General features: G+C 47.4%; 1 protein-coding gene across 2 annotated transcripts; it reads left to right on the forward strand.

Annotated features, from left to right (window-relative positions):
* Positions 1–474: 474 nt before the first annotated feature.
* On the forward strand, positions 475–24,885 carry LOC138748425 (sphingolipid delta(4)-desaturase/C4-monooxygenase DES2-like). 2 transcript variants are annotated; one of them, XM_069908625.1, is made up of 3 exons: positions 475–669; positions 19,962–20,704; positions 24,661–24,885. In XM_069908625.1, exons 1-3 carry the CDS (start codon positions 588–590, stop codon positions 24,802–24,804), a joined length of 969 nt encoding a protein of 322 aa, XP_069764726.1. In that variant the 5' UTR covers positions 475–587; the 3' UTR covers positions 24,805–24,885. The 2 variants fall into 2 exon arrangements, with proteins under 2 accessions (XP_069764726.1, XP_069764727.1); XM_069908626.1 differs by having other exon boundaries at positions 658–739.
* Positions 24,886–25,032: the final 147 nt, after the last annotated feature.

Below are 25,032 nucleotides of genomic sequence, written 5' to 3' on the forward strand. Positions count from 1 at the left end.
GGGGAAATGTTTCCTAGCGATTAGCGTAACGCTGTTCCAGCACCAGCCATCGGGACCATGGTTCGAATCCCGCCCTGTCTGTCAGGAGTTTGTATGTTCTCCTGCGTGGGCTTTCCCCGGGGGTTCCGATTTCCTCCCACCCTTCAAAACCTCCCGGGGATAGGAGGTTAATGGGGCGTAAACGGGTGGCACGGGCTCATGGGCCGGAACGACCTGCTGGGCACCTCCACTTATCATTAGGGGGAACTTCTTCAGGCAGAGGGAATGTGGAAGCAGCTGAAGTGGTGAATGCGGGACATTCAAGAAAAAGAAACGGGCCCGGTGCATGCCTGGGAGAGCAGGCAGAGAGGAGACGGGCCGAAGGGCCTGTTTCTGCGCCGCAGAGAGGAAAGCTGCGCGTCGTCTCCCTCCCCGGGGACAGATTTCAAAGCAGAGATCCCAGAGACATCAAGGTCCCGCCTTCCGAAAGTTCAGGAGGAGTTTGGAGGCCGAGATGACGACACTCAGGTGGTCGGATAAAAGTTCCCGGAGCCGCCCTGCATGAAGCGATCCTCGCCGCGTTGGTCGCACTTGGAGGCAGCAGGACGATGGGCAACAAGGCGCTGAGCGGGGATTTCGAGTGGGTCTACACTGAGCAACCTCACTCGAATCGGAGGAAGGAAATTCTGGGTAACTTTACCGAGCAAGTTGGGATGCAACTTTCTCAAACTTCAGTTCAAGTTTGTTCCATTATTTTGCAGTGAGTTTGTTTGTTCTTGGGCATCTTCCCGGTCAGTTTCCACGAAGTTTCCCCGGACAGTGCTGGTTGGCTTCGGGCAGCCCACACTTCCCTCCTGTCCGACCGGAGATGCCCACTCTGGACCGTCGGATAAAATGCATTCAGGGGAGAGCCCCAGGGGTTGGATTTGTTGCTCGTGAATGAGGTTGAGGTTTTGCATTGGATCAGGGAGAGGGGGGCAAGGTGCTGGGAGAATTGTCATAATTCAAGATTCCTTTATTGTCATGTAATAATACAGGTGTAATGTTACACAAATTTCCCTTTAAACTACCCACAAAGATTTGCCTTGAGCATAAAGTGCCCCTTACAGTCAAAGAGAAACAAGTCTCCACCCACAGTCACTGAGTGTCCACGGATTCACCTCCGGCGCCCCAGCACCCTCCCCAGATTCCAGACCAAACCATCGGCAACCTGAGCTCCAGATCCACCCCACCGTATCTCGGTCCGAGACCTGGGTCCCCTTCAGCCAGCCTCTGCATGGGTTTCCCATGACAGAATTTTGTGGTGGAGGGATTGAAAAGATGAAATATGCCGGTTAGCCTTTGGAGTTGCTTTCCTGGGTTTAGGTCATTGTTCTGACACATTCCCTCCTCTTTCTCCCTCCACAGATGCTGCCAATCCCCAGTTTTTATTTCGTATTTAACAGCATCTGCATTTCAAGGCCAAAAAAAAAAAATGATTTGGCAGCCATACATTTTTTTAAAAAGACACAATGCATTTTTGTCTGATCAGTGTGATCACCCTTGAGGCAAATCCTTTCAGGCTGTTGTGACCCGATCCAGAGATGAGCTCTGCACTGGGTTGGGAACCAGGGGGCAAGAACAGAGAGGGGAGAGTGGGCAGATTGCGTCAAGTCTGCACGAAGACAGGAATCAAAGGGTTGGGCGTGGTGATCTGAGGTGTGTCCATTTCAATGCCGAAGGGACCTTGAAGGAAAGGCAGTTGGGCAGAATGCGCAGATTGGCCTGTGGAGTTCTGTCCCTGTGGTAATTAGTGAAACTTGGTTGCAGGAGGGGCCAGTCAAGGTTCTAGGTTTCTGCTGCTTTAGAAAGGGATAAAGGCGGAGGAGTGGCATTGCTTGTCAGGGAAAATATCACAGCTGTGCTCAGACAGGACAGACCAGAGGGCTCGTCTAATGAGGCTATATGGGTGGAGGTGAGGAACGGGAAAAGTATGACCTCACTCATGGGGTTGTATTATAGTCGCTCAATCGTCAACAAAAATTGGAGGAGCAAATCTGTCGAGAGATAGCAGACAGCTCCAGGAAACCTAAGGTTGTGAGAGGAGGAGATTTTAACTTTCCACATATTGACTGGGACTCCCATACTCTTTAAAAAAAAAGGCTGAATGGCTTGGTGTTTGCCAAATGTGTTCATGAAAGTTTTCTAAAATAAATGTATCAAGGTACCAACTGGATCTCCTATTGGGGAACGAGACAGGGCAGGTACGTGTTGTGATCATAATGCCATTAATTTCAAGTTAATTATGCAGAAGGACAGGCCTGAGGTTGTGATTCTACATTGGAGAAAGGTCAATTTTGAGGAAATGATAAAGGATCCAGGAAGCATGGATTGGGACAGGTTGTTTTTGGGCAAGGATGTGGAAGACATTTGAGAGTGCAGAGTTTGTATGTTCCTGTCAGGATTAAAGGCAAGGTTAACAAGTAATAGGAAACCCTGGTTTTCAAGGGATATTGGGGGCCTAGTTAAGAAAAAGAGGGAGGTGTATAGCAGGTATCAGCAATAAGATGCGAATGAGGTACTGGAGGAGTATAAAAAATACAGAAAAATTCTCAAGGAAGAAATCAGAAAAGCTAAAAGACATGAGGTTGCTTTAGCAGACAATGTGAAGGGAAATCGTAAGGGTTTCTACAGGTGTATTAAGGTCAACAGGATAGTAAGGGACAACATTGATCAAAGTGGTTGGCTTCTTATTGAGCCAAAAGAGATGTGGTGGGGGGGGGGGGGTTTGTGTCAGTATTTATACAGGAAACTGGCAAAAAAGACAAACAAGCAGTGAGGTCATTGAACCTATCCAGATTAAAGAGGAGGAAGTGCTTGCTGGCTTATAGCAAATAAGGGTGGACAAATCCCCAGGGCCTGACAAGATATTCCCTCGGGACTTGAGGGAGGCTATTGGAGAAATAGCAGGAGCTCTGGCAGAAATATTTAAAATGTCCTTAGCCATGGACATTGTGCCGGAGGGCTGGGGAACAGTTCATGTTGTTCTGTTGTTTAAAAAAGGCTCTTAAAGTAACCCTGGAAATTTTAAGCTGGTGAGCCTGACATCAGTAGTAGGTAAATTATTAGAAGGTGTTCTAAGTATTGGAATATACAGTATTTGGACGGCCAGGAACTGATTAAGGATAGTCTCAACATGGCTTTGTGCGAGGTAGGTCGTGTTTAACCAATCTTATAGAGTTTTTCAAGGAGGTTACCAGGAAAATTGATGAAGGAATGACTGTGACTGTTGTCTATATGGACTTAGTAAACTTTTGACAAGGTCCCACATGGGAGATGAGTAAGGAAGTTTCAGACGCTGGGTTTCATTGATCAGACTTTGGCTAGACGGGAGAATAGAGAAAATGGTTGTGGATGACTGCATCTCTGATTGGAGGCCTGTGATAGTGAGACCATTGTTGTTTGTCATCTATATCAGTGATCTAGATGATAAGGTGGTAAACTGGATCAGCACATTTGCAGACAACACAAACATTGGAGGTATGGTGGACAGCGAGGAAGCTTTCAAAGTTTGCAGAGGGATCTAGTCCAGCTGGAAAAATGGGCTGCAAATTAGGCAGATGGAATTTAATGCAGACAAGTGTGAGGTCCTGCATTTTGGAAGGACAAACCAAGGTAGGAGGTACATGGTAAATGATACAACATTGAGGAGTGTGGTAGAATGGAGGGATCTGGGAATACAGATACATAATTCTCTGAAAGTGGTGTCACGGGTGGACAGGGTTATAAAGTGATCTTTTGGCATATTGGCCTTCATAAATCAAAGTATTGAGTTGGGATGTTATGGTAAAGTTGTACAGGACATTGATGAGGCCAACTTTGGAGTATTGTGTGCAGTTTTGGTCACCGAACTATCGGAGGGATACCAATAAGATAGAAAGAGTGCAGAAAAGATTTACTAGGATGTTGCCTTGATTTCAGGAACTGAGTTACAGGGAAAGGTTAAACAGGACTTTATTCCCTGGAGTGTAGAAGAATGAAGAGAGATTTGACAGAGGTTTACAAAATTATAATGTATGTAGAGAGATTAAATGCAAGCAGACTTTTCCCACTGAGGGTATGAGAGATAAAAACCAGAGGATGTGGGTTAGGGGTGAAAGGGGAAAAGTTTAATGGGGGGGACTTCTTCACACAGAAAGTAGTGGGGGGTGTGGAACAAGTTGCCAGCTGAAATGATGAATCTGGCCTCACTTTTGGCATTTAGGGAGATACATAGATGGGAGGGGTATGGACTGGGTGCAGGTCAGTGGAACTGGGCAGAATAATAGTTCGGCACAGACTAGAAGGTCTGAATGGCCCGTTTCTGTGCTGTGGTGTTCTAAGGGTCTACACTTTAAAGTTATATTTTACAAGTAGTTTCAAAGCTGGGCAGATGAGCGAGAAAAAGTATTTGAGGGGTCTCAGTCAAGTGTTTGGAAGACAACAGCTGAAGACGCTGGAATTCTGAAATAGGAACGGAAAATGCTGGAAACCTCAGTAGGCCAGGCAGCATCTGTGGAGGAGAGAAACGGAGTTCTGAGTTGGTGACCCAAAGTTTACATCTGCTTTGGTTCTGAAATATTGACTTTTTTCGCTTTTCAGGCGCTAACTGACCTCCAGAATTGTTGAGGGGTAAAGTTTGATGAGAATTAGACCAGCAGACAATGAAATAGCCATTCAGCCCATTGAGTCTGTCCCGCCACTTAATTATGAGCTGATCCATTTTCCCACTTAGCCCCACTGACCAGCCTTCTCTCCATAACCTTTGGTGTTCTGGCTAATGTTAGGTCTGCTTTGTTCATGAATGAGTGAGACAAACACCAGGCTGAGTCGAAATCAGGGTTCTTTGTTCTTTATTACCGGATTGTAACACTTGCGACTAACCATGTTAGTCGGAGAATGCATTCTGCCGTTATCAGCAAAATGGTGATTTTTTATACCCTTGGATATGTGCTTAGAACATCATCATATCATTACTTGTCCAATGACTAAAACTGTTGCTATCCTTTCCCTGCTAGCTTCCTGCCTCTCAATCCATCAATGTCTCTCTTATCTTGTAAGTACAAGGATGCATTCACATCTTGTTACAGCCCTGTACATTCCCATCTCATGATGTTTTACCTAACAGGAGTACAAGGACACCTCCCCTTCTTGTTACTGCCCTGTACAGGGTAACTCCCTACACATTCCCATCTCATGATGTTTTACCTTACACTAATTAAGAATATATCACTCTCCATCTTAAATACACCCAATGACCCGGCCTCCACAACCACCTGTGGCAACAAATTCCACAGATTCACCTCCCTCTGGCTGAAGAAATTCCTCCACATCTCTGTTCTAAACAGACACCCTTCATTCCTGAAGTTGTGCCCTCTTGTCCTAGACTCTCCCAACGTGGGGAACAACCTTTCTATATCTACTCTGTCCATGCCTTTCACCATTCAAAATGCTTCAATGAGATTCCACTCATTCACCGATATTCCAATGTGTGCAGGCCAAGGGCCGTCAAATGCTCCTCATACATTATGGAATATTGTGTTCAGTTATGGTCACCTCATGTCTGGTCACCTCATGACATAAAGGTTGTGGATGCTATGGAGAAAGGGAGCAGAGGAGACTTTCCCAGATTGGAGAGCATGCCTTATGAGGATAGGCTGAGTGAACTTGGTCTTTTCTCCTTGGAGAGATGGAGAATGAGGGGTGACCTGATAGAGGTGGACAAGAGACATTGATTGTGTGGACGGCCAGAGGCTTTTTCCTCAGGGCTGAAATGGCTGGCATGAGGGGGATAGTTTTAAGGTGTTTGGGAGTAAGTCCGGGGGATGTAAGAGGGGCTCCAGACCAAAACCTATCAGTCATATATCTTTGCACGCTGCGGGTCTGGCTGAGCTTCTCCAGCACCAAGTGTCTGCAGACTTTCGTTTTTCACTCCTAAGAGACTATTAGATAGAAACAAAAACATTCAAAATCAGTGGAAGAGGAGGCCATTTGTCCTTTCAAGTCATTCATTTTGATCATGGCTGATCATCTACTCAGCACCCAATACCTGCTTTCTCCCCATTACCCCCGATCCCCTTAACCACAAGGGCCATATCCAAAAACCGGCTTCATCCACTTCCCGTGGCAAAGAATTCCACAGATTCACCCCTCTCTGAGAGAATTTTTTTTCTCATCTCAGTCCTAAAAAGACTTCCCCCTGATCCTTAATCTGTGACCCCTGGTTATGGTCTTCCCCAACAATGAGAATATCCTTCCTGCAGCTAGTCTATCCAATCCCTTAAGAATTTTATACGTTTCTATAAGATCCCCCCTTAATCTTCTAAATTCCAGCGAGTATAAGCGTAGTCGATCCAGCCTTTCTTCATCTGTAAGTCCTAGTAGGATAAGTACATGGAACTGAGAAAAATGGAGGATTAATCCGTACAGAAATTCTAGGCAGTTGTTGGTGTGGGTTATTAGGACAGTGCAACGTTGTGGGCTGAACTTTCACAAATAAAGAAATGTAAACAAACTGACTATGAAACAGAGAGAGAACAAAATTAATAAAGTGCAAAAGTAAGAGTCCTTAAACGAGTCCCTGATTGAGTTTGTCGTTGAGGTGTCTGATGGTGGAGGGGGAGCAGCTATTCCTGAACCTGGTGGGTGCGAGTCTTGTGGCACCGATACCTCTTTCCTGATGGCAGCAGCGAGAACAGAGCGTGTGCTGGGTGGGGTGAGTCTTTAAAGACTGTCGCTGCCCTCCGACAGCAGCGTTCCCTGTAGATGTACTCAATAGTGGGGAAGGTGTTGTCTGTGAAGTTCTGGGCTGTGTCCACTACCATTTTCAGGGCTTTACACTCAGGGGTATTGGTGTCCCCAATACCGGGCTGCGAGGCAGCCGGTCCACACCCTGTGCTGCAGAATTCTGTGTCTGAGAACACCTTATCTAGATGGGCTGAATCTTGTGTGGTTACCTGAGGGAGAAGAATGGCAGCAAGTCCCTCTGCACACAATGTCCTCCTGCTCCGTACTGGGTGTGTCAGCCTCGCTGTGGGCACTGACGACTGGACTGGGAAATTAGTGTCAGGTGTTGGTCTCCTGAAACATCGGTTGCCCTTTACTTACTTCCTGTGGACACTGAGGATCCGCTGGGTCATTCACTGTGTTTGTGTTTGCTTTAATGAAAACATCTGTACAGTTATGCCCATTCTATTCCGGTCCACGTCGATCTCTGCCAAGCACATCATTTATGGAGCTCTGTGGACTGAGGGAATTCAATATACACGGCACAGTTGGCATAGCGGGTAGTGCAATGCTGTTACAGCGCCAGCAATCGGCACTGGGGTTCAAATCCCACACTGTAAGGAGTTCTCCCCGTGCCTGCGTGGATTTCCCTGGGAGCTCCGGTTTCGTCCCACTGCTCGAAACATACCGGGGGTTGTAGGTCAATTGGGCAGCAAGGGCTTGTGTGCCGAAATGGCCTGTAACCGTGACATAGATCTAAATTTAAAAGATTACTTCTTTATTGTCACGTCATAAAACAGTCTAACCTTAGTCTAACTGTAAGGCAGACAAAGATTTGCCATCAGCAGAAATTGCCCCTTACAGTCAGAGAGAGAGAGAGAGAGAGAGAAGCTAGAGAGAGTCACCGAGTGTCTGCGGATTTGCCTCCAGCGCTCCTGCAGCCTCCGCAGCTGCACAGACTCCAGTCCAAACCATCGGCGACACGAGCTCCAGATCCGAACCTCCAACAAAATCAGGATGCCTCCAGCACCCTCTCACCTACTGGTTCCGATACCTGGTGCTTCAACTTGTATTTGTATGTGTCAGTTCTTAGACAACTCATGGATGAAGGAAAAGGTTCTTTACTTTAAAGTTGTAAACAGCACCATGAGGCTGCAAGTCTCCATTACAGATCTTGCATACTGCAGTCCCCTGCTGGCAGCCAAGTCTAATCAAACAGGAACTATAATCAAGGTCGTGCTAGTGGCCATGCAAACATGTTCACTATCATTGCATCTCCCTTTCTTAAAACTAAAGTAGGTTACTTTTAACTAACGTGTCTTCTTTGTATAAATCTGCAATTTTAACTTTAACACCAGGAACTTACATTTTTATTATTATCAGCATTGTTAACATTTTTTAAACTTGTTTTGTGTGTTCACATTTACATATACTAAAACTTGAAGAGCGAATAAGATAACACTACTTCATTCTAGAACAGGAGTCTTTAAATTTGCTCAATGAGGATTCATGGGTCTTGACAATTTCTTGTCCTTGAATCTGAGCTGTTGCCTCAGACGATGTCTTCTCAGCTGTGATTTCAGGTTGTTCAACAGTATCTGACTTTTCATCTACTGTGCTGGTCCCAGTTGAAGATCTCGATGATTTCTTTGCAGAGCAGCACCTTTATCTGTCTGAATGATGTATGATCTTGGTTGGACTTCACTAAGGACAGTTCCTTTCTGAGTCCATAAGTTCATTTTGTCTTTTAGCCTTACTTGGTCACCAGTGTAGAGTTGCAGTAGGTTTTTTGATCCTCTGTCAAAGTAATACTTTTGCTTTTCTTTCTGTTGATCTTTGAATTTTCTCACCTTCTCCCCCTCTTTTGTTTTTAGGAGGTTCTCCTGAATGGGTAGATTTGATCTTAGCCAACATCCCATAAGGAGTTGTACTGGTGACAGACCACACTCGAGCCGCGTTGTGCCGTATACTAGCATGCTCTGGTAGAAGTCTGTTCCACTGTCTTTTGCCTTGTTCATCAGTCTTTTCATTGTCTGACTGATATTTCCACTAGACCATTGGACTATGGAAAATGAGGACTTGACATGGTGTGTACAAATTCCCACTTTGGCAAACTGTCAGAAATTTAAATTGTAAAACTGGGGTCCATTGTCTGTGAAGACCTCGCTTGCCACGCCATGTCTGGAGAATATAGTTTTCATACTTGTTATTACAGCATTTGCAGTGGTGGTGTGCGGTTGTCACACCTCTGGATACAGGGAGTCATAGTCTGTGACTACAAGGTAGTCCCTCCCTTGACATTTGAATATTTGATATTTCCTGTATATTGTACAGTTTGACCCTTCATTTGTTATATCATTGTTGATTCTTGGCCAGTACATCACCTCTCGTGCTCTTTTCTTACACTTTTCGATTCCAGGATGTCATCCATGGATCCTTTTTAGCATCTCTTTGGGATAAGGATTTTGCTTCCTTTGTAGGTGATGTCTTCAACCACTGATAGTTCCGCCCTGCAGTTCCAGTACTCCAAAACGTCAGGTGAGTAGTCCTATTCATGCTGGGCCATCTATCCAAGATCTTTTTTCTCAGTTGTCTCAGTGTTTCATCTTTGTTCGTCTCTGACTTTAAGAGCTCCATTTTTGCATCTGATATGGGCCGTGCATGTGTGATCATGTCCACGAAGGCATTCACGTCTTCATCCATTTTGGTGTCAATAGCTCTATACAATGTGTCTGCTGTGTACATTAGTTTACCTGGAGTGTACGCCACATTCAGTGTATAGCGTTGCAGCCTAATCACCATTCTTTGTATTCTCAGTGGACATTTATTTAATGGCTTTTGGAACAATGCAATCAAGGGCTTATGGTCAGTCTCTACACTGATTTCTTGTCCTGACACAAACTGATGAAATCTTTCACTGGCGGATTGAGGCTGAGCAGCTCCTTTTCAATTTGAGCGTATCGCGTCTTCGCGTCTGTCATTGAGGGTGATGCATACGCCAGTCATCATATTTTTGCAGAAGAACTGCACCGAGCCCACTATGTAGCATCTGATGAAATTTTAATGGGTTTCACTGGGTCTAAAACCTCAGAACTGGTTCCTCTGTGAGCAGTTTCTTTAGTTCCCTCCATGACTTTTCATGTTCATGATTCCACTCCCATTCAACGTTCTGTTAGTCTTCTCAATGGAGCCATCTTTTCTGAGAGGTTGCATATGAGTTTACCCATATCGTTGACCATTCCATTAAACCTCTGTATGTCCTTTTTGCATTGTGGCCTTGGCATGTTCCCAATGGCGGACACCTTTCTGGGATCTGGTCTGATGCCCTCACTGCCAGAAATATCTCCTACAAATGTTAGTTCTGTAACCCCAAGCTGGCATTTCTCTCTATTCAGCTTCAGGTTTGTTTTCCTTGTTCCAGCACTTTCCTTAGTCTCTCATCATGCTCCATAATATGTTGTCATCCATTGAGGTATCAACTCCATCCAGGTACTCATAGACCATGTGGATAGTTTTGTGATACCCTTCAGGAGCTGAGGCGATTCTGTATCTGCCAAATGGATTTGAATTTGCTTCATCCAATTTCAACTGCCAAAGTCCTGATGATGCATTTAACTTGCTGAAAAGCTTTGCATTTGCAAACTGTGACATGATCCCTTCACGTGTCGGAAGTTTAAAGTGATCTCTCTTTATTGCTCTGTTTAGAGCTCTTGGATCCAGACAAATTCTAAGCTTTCCATTCTTTTTGTCCACAACAGCAAGTGAACTCACCCACTCCATTGGCTCATCTATGGTCTGAATCACGTTCAGGCTTTTCATCCTGTCCAACTCTGCCTTTAGTTGCTTTTGAAGTGCAAATGGAACCTTTCTGCATGGATGTATTATCAGTGGCGCATGTTTATCCACTCTGATCGTGTGTTCTCCTGCAGGCGGCCTAGACCCTGAAATAGGTCATTGGACTCTTTCATGAGTTCATCGTAGACTGTCTCTCCTTCACTTTCCACAACGAAGACTCTTTTTACCAGGTTCATTTTCTCACAGGCTGTTAAACCTAGTATGGCCTGTACATCCTCTGGTACCACGATGAATGCAAGCATGAGCTCTTCATCCTTGTGTTTCACTTTCACCTTGCATTCTCCTTGCACTGGTATATCAGTACCTGAATATCCTGTCACCTTCACTTTTGTTCCATACATCTTTGGTCTGGGTCTAATCTTCTTAAATTCAGTCTCTGATATTACATTAATTTGTGCTCCATTATCCAATTTAACTGAAATGTAAATGTCATTCACTTTCAATCTCAACATCCAGACTCTGATTTCTTTCTTGTTTTCAGTCACAACATCGACATAGAATTCCTCTATCTCCCTTTCATCTCCTGCATGAACCTTGCTTTGTTGCACTTGGTTCCTACAGCAACGGACATAATGTTTGCTTTTGTTGCACATATTGCATGTTTTACCATATGCTGGACACTTTCTTGGTAGGTGTGTACCGCATCGACAACATGGCTTTCGATTGTCCCTTTCATTTTTGTTCGCTGGCCATGTCTCTCTTTCCACTTTGGCATGCTTTTGTTAAATGGTTAATGTCTGTCCTTACTCACTGCATCCATGTTGCAGCTAGTTTCACTGAACAGCTCTTTTGCCAGTGTTTTTACAGTTTCTGTAGCCCTACAGAGAGCTATGGCTTTTTCCAGGTCTAGATTTTGCTCTCTTAGCAGTCTTTCCCTTAGACTATTATCTGGAATAGTCTGTCTGTCTTTTATCAGTGAGTCGGCCAGTCCATCAAATTCACACGTTTTGCTTCTGTTTCTCAATTTAGTCACTTACTGATCAATACTTTCTTCCATTTTCTGTACACGTTAAAAATCTATGCCTCTCAAATGTCACGTTACGTTTAGGTATGCCTCAAACTGTTCCATTAATTTTTCCAGTTTAATTTTGTCTCCTTCAGCAACAAATGTGAAGTTATTATACACATCCAGGGCTTCAGCACCCACAACATGCAAGAAAACTGACGCTTTCACTTTATCACTTTTCTCATCAGCTCCAACTGCCACTAAATACGATACAAAATGCTGTTTAAATCTGTTCCAATTTTCAGCCACATTACCTGTCAGCTGAAGTTTTGCTGGTGGATGTAATCCTTCCATTTTTCACTTTGTTGCCTCCCTTCACTGATCAGTTGCTGACTTTAGATTTTTACCTTTTAAAGTATTTCCTAATTTCCTTCATCTCATTTCTGACACCATGTCTCATCTTGTATTCGTATGTGTGAGTTCTTAGGAAACACATGGATGAAGGAAAAGGTTCTTTATTTTAAAGTTATTGTAAACAGCACCATTACAAGTCTCCATTACAGTCCCCTGCTGGCAGCCAAGTCTAATCAAACAGGAACTATAATCAAGGCCTTGCTAGTGGCCATGCAAACATGATCATTATCATTACACCTGGTTTCCCCTCCAGCCAGTCTCCAGCAGTCCACAGCCTGGTGTAAGTCCCTTGATTGCAGTCGCCAGCAGCCCGCATCCTGCCTGGGATCCTTGCCTTGAGTCAACAGCCAATTTAAACTAATCCCATTTGCTTGAGTTTGTCCCATGTCCCTGTAAAAAAAATCTTTCCTATCCACGTACCAGTCTAAATGTCTTTGAAATTTTGCAATTGTCCCTACCTTTCCCACTCTGTTGGCGGCTCGTTTCATATACCCACCACCATCTGGGTGAAACTATTTACCCCTCACATCCCCTTTGTCACCTTAAACGTGTCCTGCAGCTGTTGACAGTTTTGCCCCGGCACATTTCCAAGGCTCTGTCTCTCTGCAGAATTACTCCTGTACTGACAATAACCACACCAGCAGTGTGAGTATAAGACTGCTTTAATAAACTAATATGTACACTAAGAGGTCTTGTCTCTCTGCAAGACAAACCTGGAAGGCTAGACTGTAGCTCTGGACTGCTTTATAGACAAGGTCACCGGGATGACCCCTGGTGGCCTAGTGGTGGAATTACAAGAGGTCTTGTCTCTGCAAGACAAACCTGGAAGGCTAGACTGTAGCTCTGGACTGCTTTATGGACAAGGTCACCGAGATGACCCCTGGTGGCCTAGTGGTGGAATTACAAGAGGTCTTGTCTCTGCAAGACAAACCTGGAAGGCTAGACTGTAGCTCTGGACTGCTTTATAGACAAGGTCACCGGGATGACCCCTGGTGACCTAGTGGTGGAATTACAAGAGGTCTTGTCTCTCTGCAAGACAAACCTGGAAGGCTAGACTGTAGCTCTGGACTGCTTTATGGACAAGGTCACCGGGATGACCCCTGGTGGTCTAGTGGTGGAATTACAAGAGGTCTTGTCTCTCTGCAAGACAAACCTGGAAGGCTAGACTGTAGCTCTGGACTGCTTTATAGACAAGGTCACCAGGATGACCCCTGGTGACCTAGTGGTGGAATTACATCTCACCACAGAAACGTTGCTGCATCATCGGCTCCTGCTGATCATCGAGGGGCTGGCACTCCCCTTTCTCTGCGATACAGATCGCACCAAGCTGCTCTCTTTCCCAGAAGTTGGCCACTGTTCAAGGTCCTCCCAGTCTCTCCCTCACTCCCTCCCTCTCTGCCCCCATTCCTCTCTTCTTCCCCTCTCTCTCCCTCTCACTCTCTTCCCCCTTTCTCCAAGTGGGGATGGGTTCTCCTCAAAAGCATTTAAGGTGAAGACCTCCTCCTCCTCCTCCACTGGCAGGTGAAGCTGCAGGTGGACTCCCAAAGGATAAATAACCAATTAAAATTCTGATAATCTGGCATGCTCAGGCCTTTGAAGGCACCAGAGTACTTAGAATGTTTTATCTTGCAATGAGGTCACCTCTCATGTTCCTCTAAATTCCATTGACTAAGAGAGTACCTCGTGGTGTTTAACAGGACTGCAATCGTTCATGAATGTTGCTCAGCACCACCTTCTCCAGGGGAAGTAGGGATGGGCTGTGCCAATGAAGCTCCTGCCAAAATATGCCTATTGCAGAGATGAATCTTTAACGTGCAGAGACTCCTGCCCAGTTGAGCCTTCATCACCTTACAGCACCTGTGGCCTTGTCTTCACAGAGGACTCCTCCACAGCAACCCCCTGCCCAATCCTGTACAACCCCTCTCCACCTAACTTCTATGCTCGTCTTTGGCACCTGACAGTCATTTGACTCTTTCATCTTTTATCTGTCTCTGGTTCCCTGATCTTTCCTTTTTTTAAAGACATACAGCACAGTAACAGGCCCTTTCGGCAAACGCGCTGCCCAATTACACCCAACTGACCTACCACTCCCCTCATGTTTTGAAAGGGGAAATCTATGCAGACATGGGGAGAATGTATAAATTCCCTCCAGACAGCGTGGGATTTGAACCCTGGTCCCAGACGCCGGTGCTGTAACAGTGTTGCGCTCACCGTTATGCTAACTGCGCTCTTACTTGACGTGTTCAACCCCTCTCACACAGTTCTGATTATAAAAACACAACTGATGTTTCGGGCTCATCAAGAAAAATGTCGGTAGGCGCCCAAACAAATTGGTGGGAGGAGGGGTAGCCCCATACTTTTTAAAATTTGGGCGCAGCCAACGTTTTGCTCATTCGGTGAAGGGCTCAAGCCTGCATAGCTGGTTCTGTATCGTTACCTTATAAAGGACACTGTCTGACCTGCTGAGTTTCTCCAGCTTTGTGTTTTCACTTCAACCACGGTGTCGGCAGACCCTTGTGTTCGACTTCCGACCTGATTATTATTGGCTCTCTCCCCTCAGTCACGAAGGGTTCTGACCAGAAATGGTGACCATTTTCTTTCTGCCCCTGATGCTGTTCGACCTGCTGAATTCCTCCCGCCGGTCACTGGAGCTAATCAAGAAAGGTGAACGGAAATATCTGCGGCTGCGGGGGTCAGGCCGCATCCACAGAAGGCCAATGGATAGTCGTCGCCTCCGGCCATTACCCTTCGCTCCCATTAATAGTTATTTCCAACAAAAGACTTGGGCACAAACCGTCACCTGCCCTTTACTTCCTACAGCCCTGCTGAGTTTCTCCAGCACGGTTATGCACCGCACAACCCAGCTTATGTCCACCTTCCTGTTCACCACCATTGTTTAATTGTTTGTGCTATAGTTGCTGGACTGGTTTTGAATCCTGCTTGGAATGAGACCCAGCTTTTACTAATGACTACAATCTGTGGATAAACCTGTCTTGCAGGTTTGAATGACCATTTCAGGGAGGGAGTGTGTGTAAGTGCATCTCCTGGGGTTTCAACAATGAAGAAAGAACATTGATAGTCATCTGTAAAAACCAAGGCTGGGGAAACTCAGCAGGCCAAACAGGGCCCTTTATGTGGCAAAGATCAAGATACAGAACCCATGTTTCAGGCTTGAGCCCTTCATCATGGTATGGAAATATGTTGGCAGGTGCCCAAACAAAATGATGAGGGAGGGGTGGGGGGGGAAGCGGCAGCTCCCTACCTTGTCATTCGGGCGCCTGCCGACATTTTGTCCATACCTCAACCCTGAAAAGACAGTTGTGCATCTTGATGTTTGCTATTTGACCTGCTGAGCCTCTTCAGCATTGACAGCATGGTTGACACAACGCTGGCGACCAGGGTTCAAATCCTGCACTGACTGTAAGGAGCTTGTGTGTTCTCCCCGTGTCTGGGTTTCCTCCAAGGGCTCCGGCGTCCTCCCGCCCCCCACCCCCTCACAACCTACCGGGGATTGTAAATTGGGTGGCACGGGCTCATGGGTTGGAAGGGCCTGTTTCCGTGCTGTGTGTCTAAATTTAAAATTTAAAAAAAAAATGTTTTTACTTCAACCATGGTATCTGCACGCTTTCATGTTTTACTATTGAGAATCCATCAACAGGACTCCTGCGCCTCCCCCCACTCATGACAGGTTGTCATGGTTCCCAATTCTCCTGTTTCACTCCCCTCCAATGACCTCTGCCCCTCCCTGTACCATCTCTTCCCACTCAATAAAGGGTTCCCGTCCAAACCAAGTTACCATCCGCCAGCCGTGCCTTCAGTTCTCTGGGCACCAAAAAGGCAGAACTGCCGCTGGTGCAGACCCACGGAGAGCAGGGAGTGGAACGCTCCAACCGCCCAGTTCAACTACCCTCAGCTCCACACAGGCCCATTAAAGGAGGCGACGGTTTATTTTAAAATCTCGCGACTGCGATGCTTGTGATCGTCAGGGGCCTCGAGGGGTCGCAGAATCTGGGGATCCCAGAAAATGGGGAGGCCGTGCAGAGGAGATGAGCCGTGGGACGGTGACCTTGGCAGTGGTCCAGCTAGGGCCTTGGAGTCCAAAGAACTATTGGTGACTCTAGGCGAGGAACCCACATAGGTTGCGGGTGACTGTGGTCAAGGGTATCAGGCTGGCTATAGGGGTACCAGGTAGTGGAACCAAGATGCAAGGGGGCCTGGAGGCTTCCTGATCATGTCAGAGGTGTGCATCTGGAGCTCAGGTCACCGATGGTTTGGACTGGACTCTGTGCAGCTGCAGAGGCTGTGGGAGAGCTGGAGGCGAATCCACAGACACTTGGTGTGTCGGGTGGGGGGTGGGGGGAGGTGGAAGGGGAATTCATTTGCTTCTCTTTCTCTGACTGTAAGAGGCGCTGGGCAATTTCTGCTGATGGTGAATCTTTGCCTTATGGTAGACAAAAGGAAATTTTGTGTAAAATCACATTTTCTGTTTTATTACATGACAAAATAATCTCAAAAGCCCTCCTGCTTGTGGCGACTGGTGGGAGAATTCTTCCAAGGAAGTGGATCCTCCCCCCGTCAGGAACCGGTGACGACAAGAGGACTGCAGAGGCTGGAGTGGAATGAACCCCGTCCTGCTGGCGGGTCTCAGTCGGCCAATCAGCATCGGTAGAAGAGAAAGGACGATCAAAGTCTCTTCACTCACCCTCCCGCCAAGCAGAAGAAACAAATTTGGAAATACAAAGCTCCAGATCCAAGGACAGGGCCTTTCCTGCTGTTATCAGACTCTTGAATGGACCCCGCCATGAACAAAATATGATGCCCTACACTGTGTAACTGGACTTTTCTCTAAACCATCACACCAACTTTTATTGTGTTGCAACACTTTTTATTCTTGTAATCTTTGCTGGATTGGACGGCGGATTGACTTGCCTAGATAGCATGCAAAACAAAGCTTTTCACTGTATTTTGATACTCCTGATGATGAACCATAATCTGACCACACAAGAACTAAGAGTAGGTTCTAACAAGCACCTCATGTTAAATGATGGAACTGAACTTTGCTACATGAATCCCAGCCTTTGCAGAACTGATGCCCTATTTATTTGTTGGCACTTGTGTGACACACAGCGCTGGTACATCCCATAATGTTGAGATGGGCAACGTGGTTGGTATCTGTTCTGGGCCAGGAAGCCTCTGCCAGGACTGGTGTGCATTCAAGTCGTCATCTGATTGCACAAGTACAACCTGACAAAACAGCGTTCAAGATTCAATTTATTGTCATGTAATAATTACACAAAATGACGACAGATTCACCATCAGCAGAAATTGCCCGGCACCCCTGACAGTCACAGAGAGAGAAGCAAAAGAGAGTTACACCTGGAGTCACCGCACGTCCATGGATTCACCTCCAGCACTCCCACAGACCCAACAGGGTCCAGTCCAAACCATCGGGGCAACCTGAGCCTCTGACACGGTCAGGAACCCCTCAATGCCTCGCATTCCGCCCCCGATACCTGGGGCCCCTGCATCCAGTTTTGACCCCGTCTCCAGCAGTCCGCTGCCCGGCATGAGTCTCCCGTCAACAGTCTCCAGCAGCCCCCAGCCTCCATGGGTTCCTCGCCCCGAGTCACCAACACCCTGGGTCTTTCAGTCACAGAGCCCCTCACTGGTCCACCACCGCAGTCACCTCCTTAATTTTTTAATTTAAACATTTTAATTTAAATTTAGATATGCAGTACAGTAACAGGCCATCTCATCCCATGAGTCCATGCTGCACAATTTACACCCCTTTAACCTACACCCCCCCCCCTGTACATTTCAAACAGTGGGAGGAAACCCATACAGAGGAGGCTGTACAAACTCCTTACAGACAGCGCCGGATTCGAAACTTAGTCCAGTCCCGATCGCTGGTGCCGTAAATGCGTCTGCTTCTCCTTCTCAGACGGGTTGTGGGGGGGGGGGGGGTGATCACCCCTTTTCTGGTGCCCTGCTCCAGTCCTCTGCTTCGTTGGAATGTGCAACCCCTCGTGGCTGCCTGCTGATCAGAGGCGCCACCATTTTGGGCACAGACCCCGCGGTGGGGGATTTAAAATAAGACTACCGCCGGCTCCTTTAACAGGCCGTTCAAAGCCTTCGCAGAGTGGATGGCACAGAGTGGTTGGACCCTGTAGGAGCACTGCATCTCTGCTCCTCGCTCCCCACGGGCCCACACCAGCAGGAGTGCTGCCGTTACGGTGGCTCCCGTAGCACCGCCATTTTTTATTCTCTGGTCCTTGGTGGAAATCATGCAGACACACAACCAGACATGACACACATACAGACAAGCAATACACATGCAGGACAAGTATTCATATGTTCAAATTATTAAATAAAGTTTCGTGAATAAGAGGGATGGTGAGTGCAAGCAATTCCTTTGGTCGTTCTCGCTGCCCGTGGGAAGAAGCTCTTCCTCAGCCTGGTGGTGCTGGCTCTGATCCTCCTGTATCTCTTCCCGACAGGAGCAGCTGAAAGATGCCGTGTGCTGGGTGGGAGGGGTCCTCAATGGTTTTGCTCACCCTCTTCAAATAATGTCTGGCAGATCACGTCCATGGGGAAGGTGGGGGGGAGGGGTAGATTCCATTGATCCTCTCTGATGGTCCCGGATTCCTTCCAACATCTCCTGGTGTAGGGACTTGATATGATCATTGCCTTCATGGATTCTGGTTAGAGCAGTTGCCAACCTCAGCTTGCCATGAATGAGTTACACCTCTGCTGGGAGAGTTTGGTAACATCTTTGAACCATTCACCCTGCTCTCCTGGGAGTCTGTCTGCACGTGATGGAGCTTGTGTGAGACGATGCTGATGTTGATCTGCTCGTCCAGTTGGTATGGTGGGTAGGGAGAGGAGAGAGTGGCCAGAGTAGGACAGGTCATCCGTGCACTAATGGCCTTTCCACAGCAGATGAAGTTGGAGGGGAGGGAAGTCTGCTGATGTTCTGAGCTACATATAACCATTTACGGAGTGGAAACAGGCCATGTTGGCCTGTCGAGTCCACACCGGTTCACTGATTTTGTGTGCCCTCATCAGGCATTGGTCCCAGTAGATCTTCATTCAACAACCATGGGCGAATTCAATACAGGTGGAATCAGTCATAGAAATGTTTGTGAAACGTGCAGTTCAATACTTCTGGGCACATTCAATACAGGGTCAATCTGCTTTGGGAGCAACTGTGGAGTGAGGATGCAGAGAACTCAGAGGGATGTGGAGAGAAGCCCAGTAAATGGACAAAAAACATTACAGAAAAATATTAAATTATCTACTTTAAATACTTCCAGACTGAAAAGTATCAGTGCTCAGAGGAGCCCGGATGGCTATCTAAAGGAAGCAGTTAGATTTAGCAATGATTAGAGAGGCAAACAGCATGCTGGCCTTGTCTGAAAAAATATTTACTCGCCACCTTCTGCAACTTCCAATCTAGGGCACGACTTCAGGATTGAAGGGTGTCCCACTTAGAATGGAGATGCGGAGGAATTTCTTCAGCCAGAGGGCAATGAATCTGAAGTTTGTTGCCACAGGTGGTGGTGGAGGCTGGGTCATTGGGTGAATTTTAGGCAGAGATTGACAGGTTTTTGATTAGCCAGGGCACCAAAGGTTACGGGGAGAAGGCCGGGCAGTGGGGCTAAGTGAATCAGCTCAGGATTAAATGGTAGGACAGACTCGATGGGCTGAATAGCCTATTTCTGCTCCTACGTCTCATAAGAGGTGGCATGGTTAGTGTAGTGGTTAGCATTGTTACTGCACCAGCAGTCTGGGTTTGAACCCCATGCTGTCTGTAAGGAGTTTGCATGTTCTCCTCATGGCTCTGGTTCCTCCCACCCTTCAAAATGTACCAGGTGTAGGTTAATTGGCCAGCGTGGACTGCAATGGGTGTTATGTATAAATTATCCCCACGACTCATGCGGTGACGTATGACACATGGAAGGTGGGAAGTCCGTAACGTTTTCTTGTGACTGACTGTGTTAATTTTCTTCCATTATCAACACAGCAAAGTACCCAGAGATTAAATCTCTGATGAGCCCAGATCCTCACCTCAAGTGGATTGTATCGACCATGGTCGTCTTTCAGTTTGTCTCCTGCTATCTGGTGAAGGACCTGAGCTGGAAGTGGCTGCTGTTCTGGGCTTATGTTGTTGGTGGTTCTGTCAACCACTCCCTGACTCTGGCCATCCACGACATCTCCCATAACGTGGCATTTGGCAACAAGGACGCCAAGTGGAACCGCTGGTTCGGCATTTTTGCCAACCTGCCCATCGGCATGCCCTACTCTGCCTCCTTCAAGAAGTACCACATTGACCACCACCGGTACCTGGGCGGGGATGGCCTCGACGTCGACGTCCCCACAGAGTTCGAGGCTCGCTTCTTCTGCACTCCCTCCCGCAAAATCCTCTGGCTCATCCTGCAGCCTCTGCTATACATCCTGAGGCCCCTCTACGTCAATCCCAAGCCCATCACCCAAATGGAGGTGGTCAATGCTGTTGTCCAGCTGACCTTCGACCTGCTCTTGTACCACATCTGGGGTCTGAAGACAGTATTCTACCTGCTCTTCAGCTCCTTGTTGGGTATGGGCCTGCACCCCATCTCCGGACACTTCATCGCAGAACATTACATGTTCCTGAAGGGGTATGAAACCTACTCCTATTACGGACCCCTGAACTGGATAACCTTCAACGTGGGTTACCACATGGAGCACCACGACTTCCCCAGTATCCCTGGAAGTAAGCTGCCCCAGGTAACTGCTTCATTCCTTTACATCCCCCACCCACCACCCCAACCCTGTTCTGCCACTCCAAGGACCCCTCAAATCCTGACCATGGGTGCTCCATTACCCCACGTTCCAAAGTTGTGCTGTCGGTGGGTTTATTGGCTGCTGTCAGTTCCCCCTCACTATTGAGATGAAGGGTAGATTGAAAGGGGGTGGGGGGGGTTCATTGGTGCCGACCCTCCTGGAATCTCCGCACTCTTGAAAACACGGCCTCTTGTTGGTGAGATTTAAAGATTCCTCCTGAATGCTTATTAGGCCCAGTCACCACAGTTCAGAATTTATTGCCATGTAATAAAATAGAAATGTAAGTTAATTTAAGTTACAACATACAGCTCGGAAACAGGCCATTTCGGCCCATGAGCTTGTGCCTCCCAATTTAGACCCCATTGACCTTCAACCCCTGGTACGTTTTGAACGGTGGGAGGAAATTGGAGCCCCCTGGGAAAATCCAGTAGACGCAGGGAGAATGAACAAACTCCTTACAGACAGCACAGGGTTCGAACCCCGGTCCTGATCGCTGGCGCTGTAATGGGACTGCGCTAACTGTACACAGACTCCGCCACCCTCAATATTACACAAGATTGCCTTTCATCTGCCATAAGGCAAAGATTTTCCATTAGCATAGCCCGCTACCCCTTAGTCAGAGAAAGAGAAGCAAGAGTCTCCCCCCCCCACCCCCCGAGTCACTGAGTGTCTGTGGATTCACCTACAACCCCTGCAGCCACTCACGACTCCCGAGCTCCAGATCGAAACCTCTGACACGATCAGGAAGCCTTCAGCACCCAGGGCCCGTTGGGGAACACTCCTTGCCCTCAGCTCCCTTTGGAATCCCAGTTCAAATACCTGGTTCTTATAAGCCAGTCTCCAGTCACCCACAGCCTGACGCAAATCCTTTGACCGAGTCACCAGCAGTGCATTGCCTGTGTATCCTTAGCCGCAGAGCCCCTCACTGGTCCTCGGGCACTGTCCCTAGGGTCTCAACGGTGGGGGAATTCTCTCCTCTCTCTGGTGAACTGTAACAATCCACTGCTTCCCAGAGACTACAATCCCCGGAGGCCACTGCTGAGCAAAGGCACTGCCATCTGGGGCCCAGACCCTGCAGTCGCAAGATTTTAAATAAAACTCCCCTGGCACCTTAAACAGGCCTTTTAAAATCTGTGTGGACCTGTATGCTGGGCGGTACAACCCCAAGGGCAAGAGGTGGGAGGTAGGACCCTGCGCGGGGTAGCGCTGGGTGGTAGGACGCTGCGGGCTAGACTGTGTCTCCATTCCCTGTGGGTCCACACCAGCACCACCATTTTAAGTTTGTCACGGGCATTGCATTCCATTCCCAATCCTTTCCCCCTCCTCAAAACTTTAACCAGCCCTATACTTACTCCAACATCTGCAAATGGTTGACGGCAAAAGAATAAAGGGAGTGAATGGATGCAGACGAGGGAATGAAAGGGAAATGCAGGTTCTCCGTGATCCTATTTGGTTTTTTTCTGAATGCTCCACCTTTTCACATCAAAGACAAGCGGGTTTGGAGGTTGATTGGCCACTGGGAGTTGTGCAGATAAGGGATGGAATCAGCAAAAGAAACTCAGACTAGTGTAGGATTGGTGGAACCAGGGGGTTAATGAAATTCCTTACAATCTCCAGAGACTGACTCATTATCTACAGGATGAGAGGGAGAGATCCATAGGGATGTAATTAAGAGGCACAGCAGAGGGACCCAGACCTGATTTGAATCATCTCGATACAGGGCAGTGGGAGCAGAGTGGTCTTCTCCAACTCCTTGCTCAAGCAGTCACTCTGCTAACCCCCCTCCCCAAATCATCAGGGAACTTCATGAGGAGAAGGGAACCCTTGTTTAAAAAGGTAATGGGGACAATCTTGGGAATGATAGACCAGTGAGTCTTACATCAGTGGTGGGCAAACTATTCTTCATGACCATTTGTGAACATTTAGAGTCTCCTCGGTGATAGTTTGTGAGGGGGAAGGTTATTTTCAAGAAGTAGCAAAAGAAATTGATAAAGGTGTAGGGCAGTGGATGTGGCCGAGATGGATTTTAGTAATGTATTTGACAAGGTCCCCCATGGGAAACATTCAGAAAGTCATGAGGCTTGGGATCTTGTCTATGTGGATTCAGAATTAGCTTGCCTGTAGAAAACAGTAGTGGTGGAAGGAAAAGATTCTGCCTGGAGGTAAGTGAGGTCGTGGAGTTCCACAGGGATCTGTTCTGGGACCCCTGCTCCTTGCGATCTTTTTAAATGACCTGGACGAAGTAGTAGAGGGGTAGGTCAGTGAGTCTGTAGATGAGGAGGTTGAAGGAGTTGTGGATGACGGTTGTTACTGCAGGATAGAGACAGGAGGCAGAGTTGGGTGGAAAAGTGGCCGATGGAGTTCAATCCAGATAAGTGTGAGGTGATGCATTTTGGAAGGTCAAATGTGAAGGCAGAGTACAGGGTTAATGACAGGATTCTTAACAGTGTGGGAGAACAGAGGGACCTTGGGTCCAAGTCCAGAGATCTCTAAAGGTCACCGCACAGGTTGATAAGATGATAAGACAGTTAAGATGGCCCATGGGATTCTGGGCTTCATTAACGGGGGGAGGATTCTGAAGTCGTGAGGTAATGTTGCAACTCTACAAATCTCTGTGAGACCACACTTAGAATATTGTGTCCAGTTCTGGTCACCTCATTACAGGAAGCTCTGGAGAGGGTGTGGAGATTTACCAGGATGTGGCCTGGATTGGGAAACAAGTCTTATGAGGCAAGGTTAGCAGAGCTGGGGGTTTTCTCTTTAGAGCAAAGAGGATGAGAAGAGATTTATTAGAGGTCTACAAGATTATGAGAGGCATAGATAATGAAGACAGCCCAATGCCTTTTCCCTAGGGCAAGAATAGCAAACACCAGAGGACATCTGTGGAAAGTGAAGGGAGGAGGGTTTAGGGCAGACATCGGGGCTAAGTTTTTTTTTACAGAGTTGGGGTGCGTGAAAACCTTTGCCAGGGATGGTGGAGGAGGCTGGAACACAGTTGGGGTGCGTGAAAAACTTTGCCAGGGATGGTGTAGGAGGCTGGAACACAGTTGGGGTGCGTGAAAAACTTTACCAGGGATGGTGGAGGAGGCTGGAACGCAGTTGGGGTGCGTGAAAAACTTTGCCAGGGATGGTGGAGGAGGCTGGAACACAGTTGGGGTGCGTAAAAAACTTTGCCAGGGATGGTGGAGGAGGCTGGAACACAGTTGGGGTGCGTGAAAAACTTTGCCAGGGATGGTGGAGGAGGCTGGAACAATAGGGGCATTTAAAAGACTCTTCGACAGGCAGGTGGATTCAAGAAAAATAGATGGTTATGAGATAGGGAGTTTCATTTTCATTTGGTAGGTATGGGTTGGCACATCATGGGCTGAAGGGCCTGTACTGTGCTGTAATGTTCCATGAAGAGACACGGGGTTTGCTGGATGAAAGCAGTGACAAGAACACCGGTGCAGGAGGTAAAGCCGCTACCTCCCTGGTTCAACTTGACCCCGAATACTGTTGGTGCAGAATTCACACGTTCCCCGCTGCAATCACAATAGTTAACGATAAAGACACGGGTTGAATGCAATACACAGACTTGCTGGAGAAACGCATCAGGTCATGCAGCATCCACAGGAAGCAAAGGGTTTTGGGCCTGGGGGCCTTTCGTCAAGGTACCCGTGTTCACCCACTTCACAATGACGCGTGAGGCAGGGGGGTCGATACGACAGTCGGCCACTGTAAATTTCTGCTAGTTTGTGTGGGGATTGGGGGAGGGGGGGGGATCAGTGCAGGATTAGTATAATCCTGGTGAGTCAGCAGATTAAATGGGGCTCAAGAACTGGACACCATCAGTAAATGCTGGGACTGGCAAGTGAGTATTGGCGTTTTTACTTCTGTAACCCGAATCCGTCTCGTTTCAGGTGAAGAAGATTGCACCGGAGTTTTATGAAAACCTCCCTCAGCATGGGTCTTGGCTACGTGTTCTGTGGGATTTCATATTCTGTGACTCCCTTGGGCCTTTCTCCCGGATTAAGCGGGAGTGCAAGTTGGTGAAGGATCAGTGAAGACCCCCTGCCTGATGTTTATTGACCTGCCCGTACATCTGTACAACATCAGCATCCCTCAATAAAGCAGCATTATCACTGGTCAGTTCTAATTGCCTTGTGTGAGGAGGCAGTCGGCTCAAAGCCAGTCACGCACACTGCCTTGTGCTCCACGCCGCTCAGGCCTGTCTAATATGTGGCTTATGTCTCAAACCCAGGCTTTCAGCAGTGCTGGACGTTGGAAATGTT

The sequence above is a fragment of the Narcine bancroftii genome, chromosome 13 (assembly GCF_036971445.1).
Source record: "Narcine bancroftii isolate sNarBan1 chromosome 13, sNarBan1.hap1, whole genome shotgun sequence".
Lineage (NCBI taxonomy): Eukaryota > Metazoa > Chordata > Chondrichthyes > Torpediniformes > Narcinidae > Narcine > Narcine bancroftii.

Excerpts from the sequence above, each read along its gene's own strand:
- LOC138748425 (XM_069908625.1), top strand. The coding sequence starts at position 588 with ATGGGCAACAAGGCGCTGAGCGGGGATTTCGAGTGGGTCTACACTGAG. Across the intron at positions 670-19,961 it reads TCGGAGGAAGGAAATTCTGG|CAAAGTACCCAGAGATTAAA; the intron begins GTAACTTTACCG and ends TTATCAACACAG. Across the intron at positions 20,705-24,660 it reads CTGGAAGTAAGCTGCCCCAG|GTGAAGAAGATTGCACCGGA; the intron begins GTAACTGCTTCA and ends GTCTCGTTTCAG.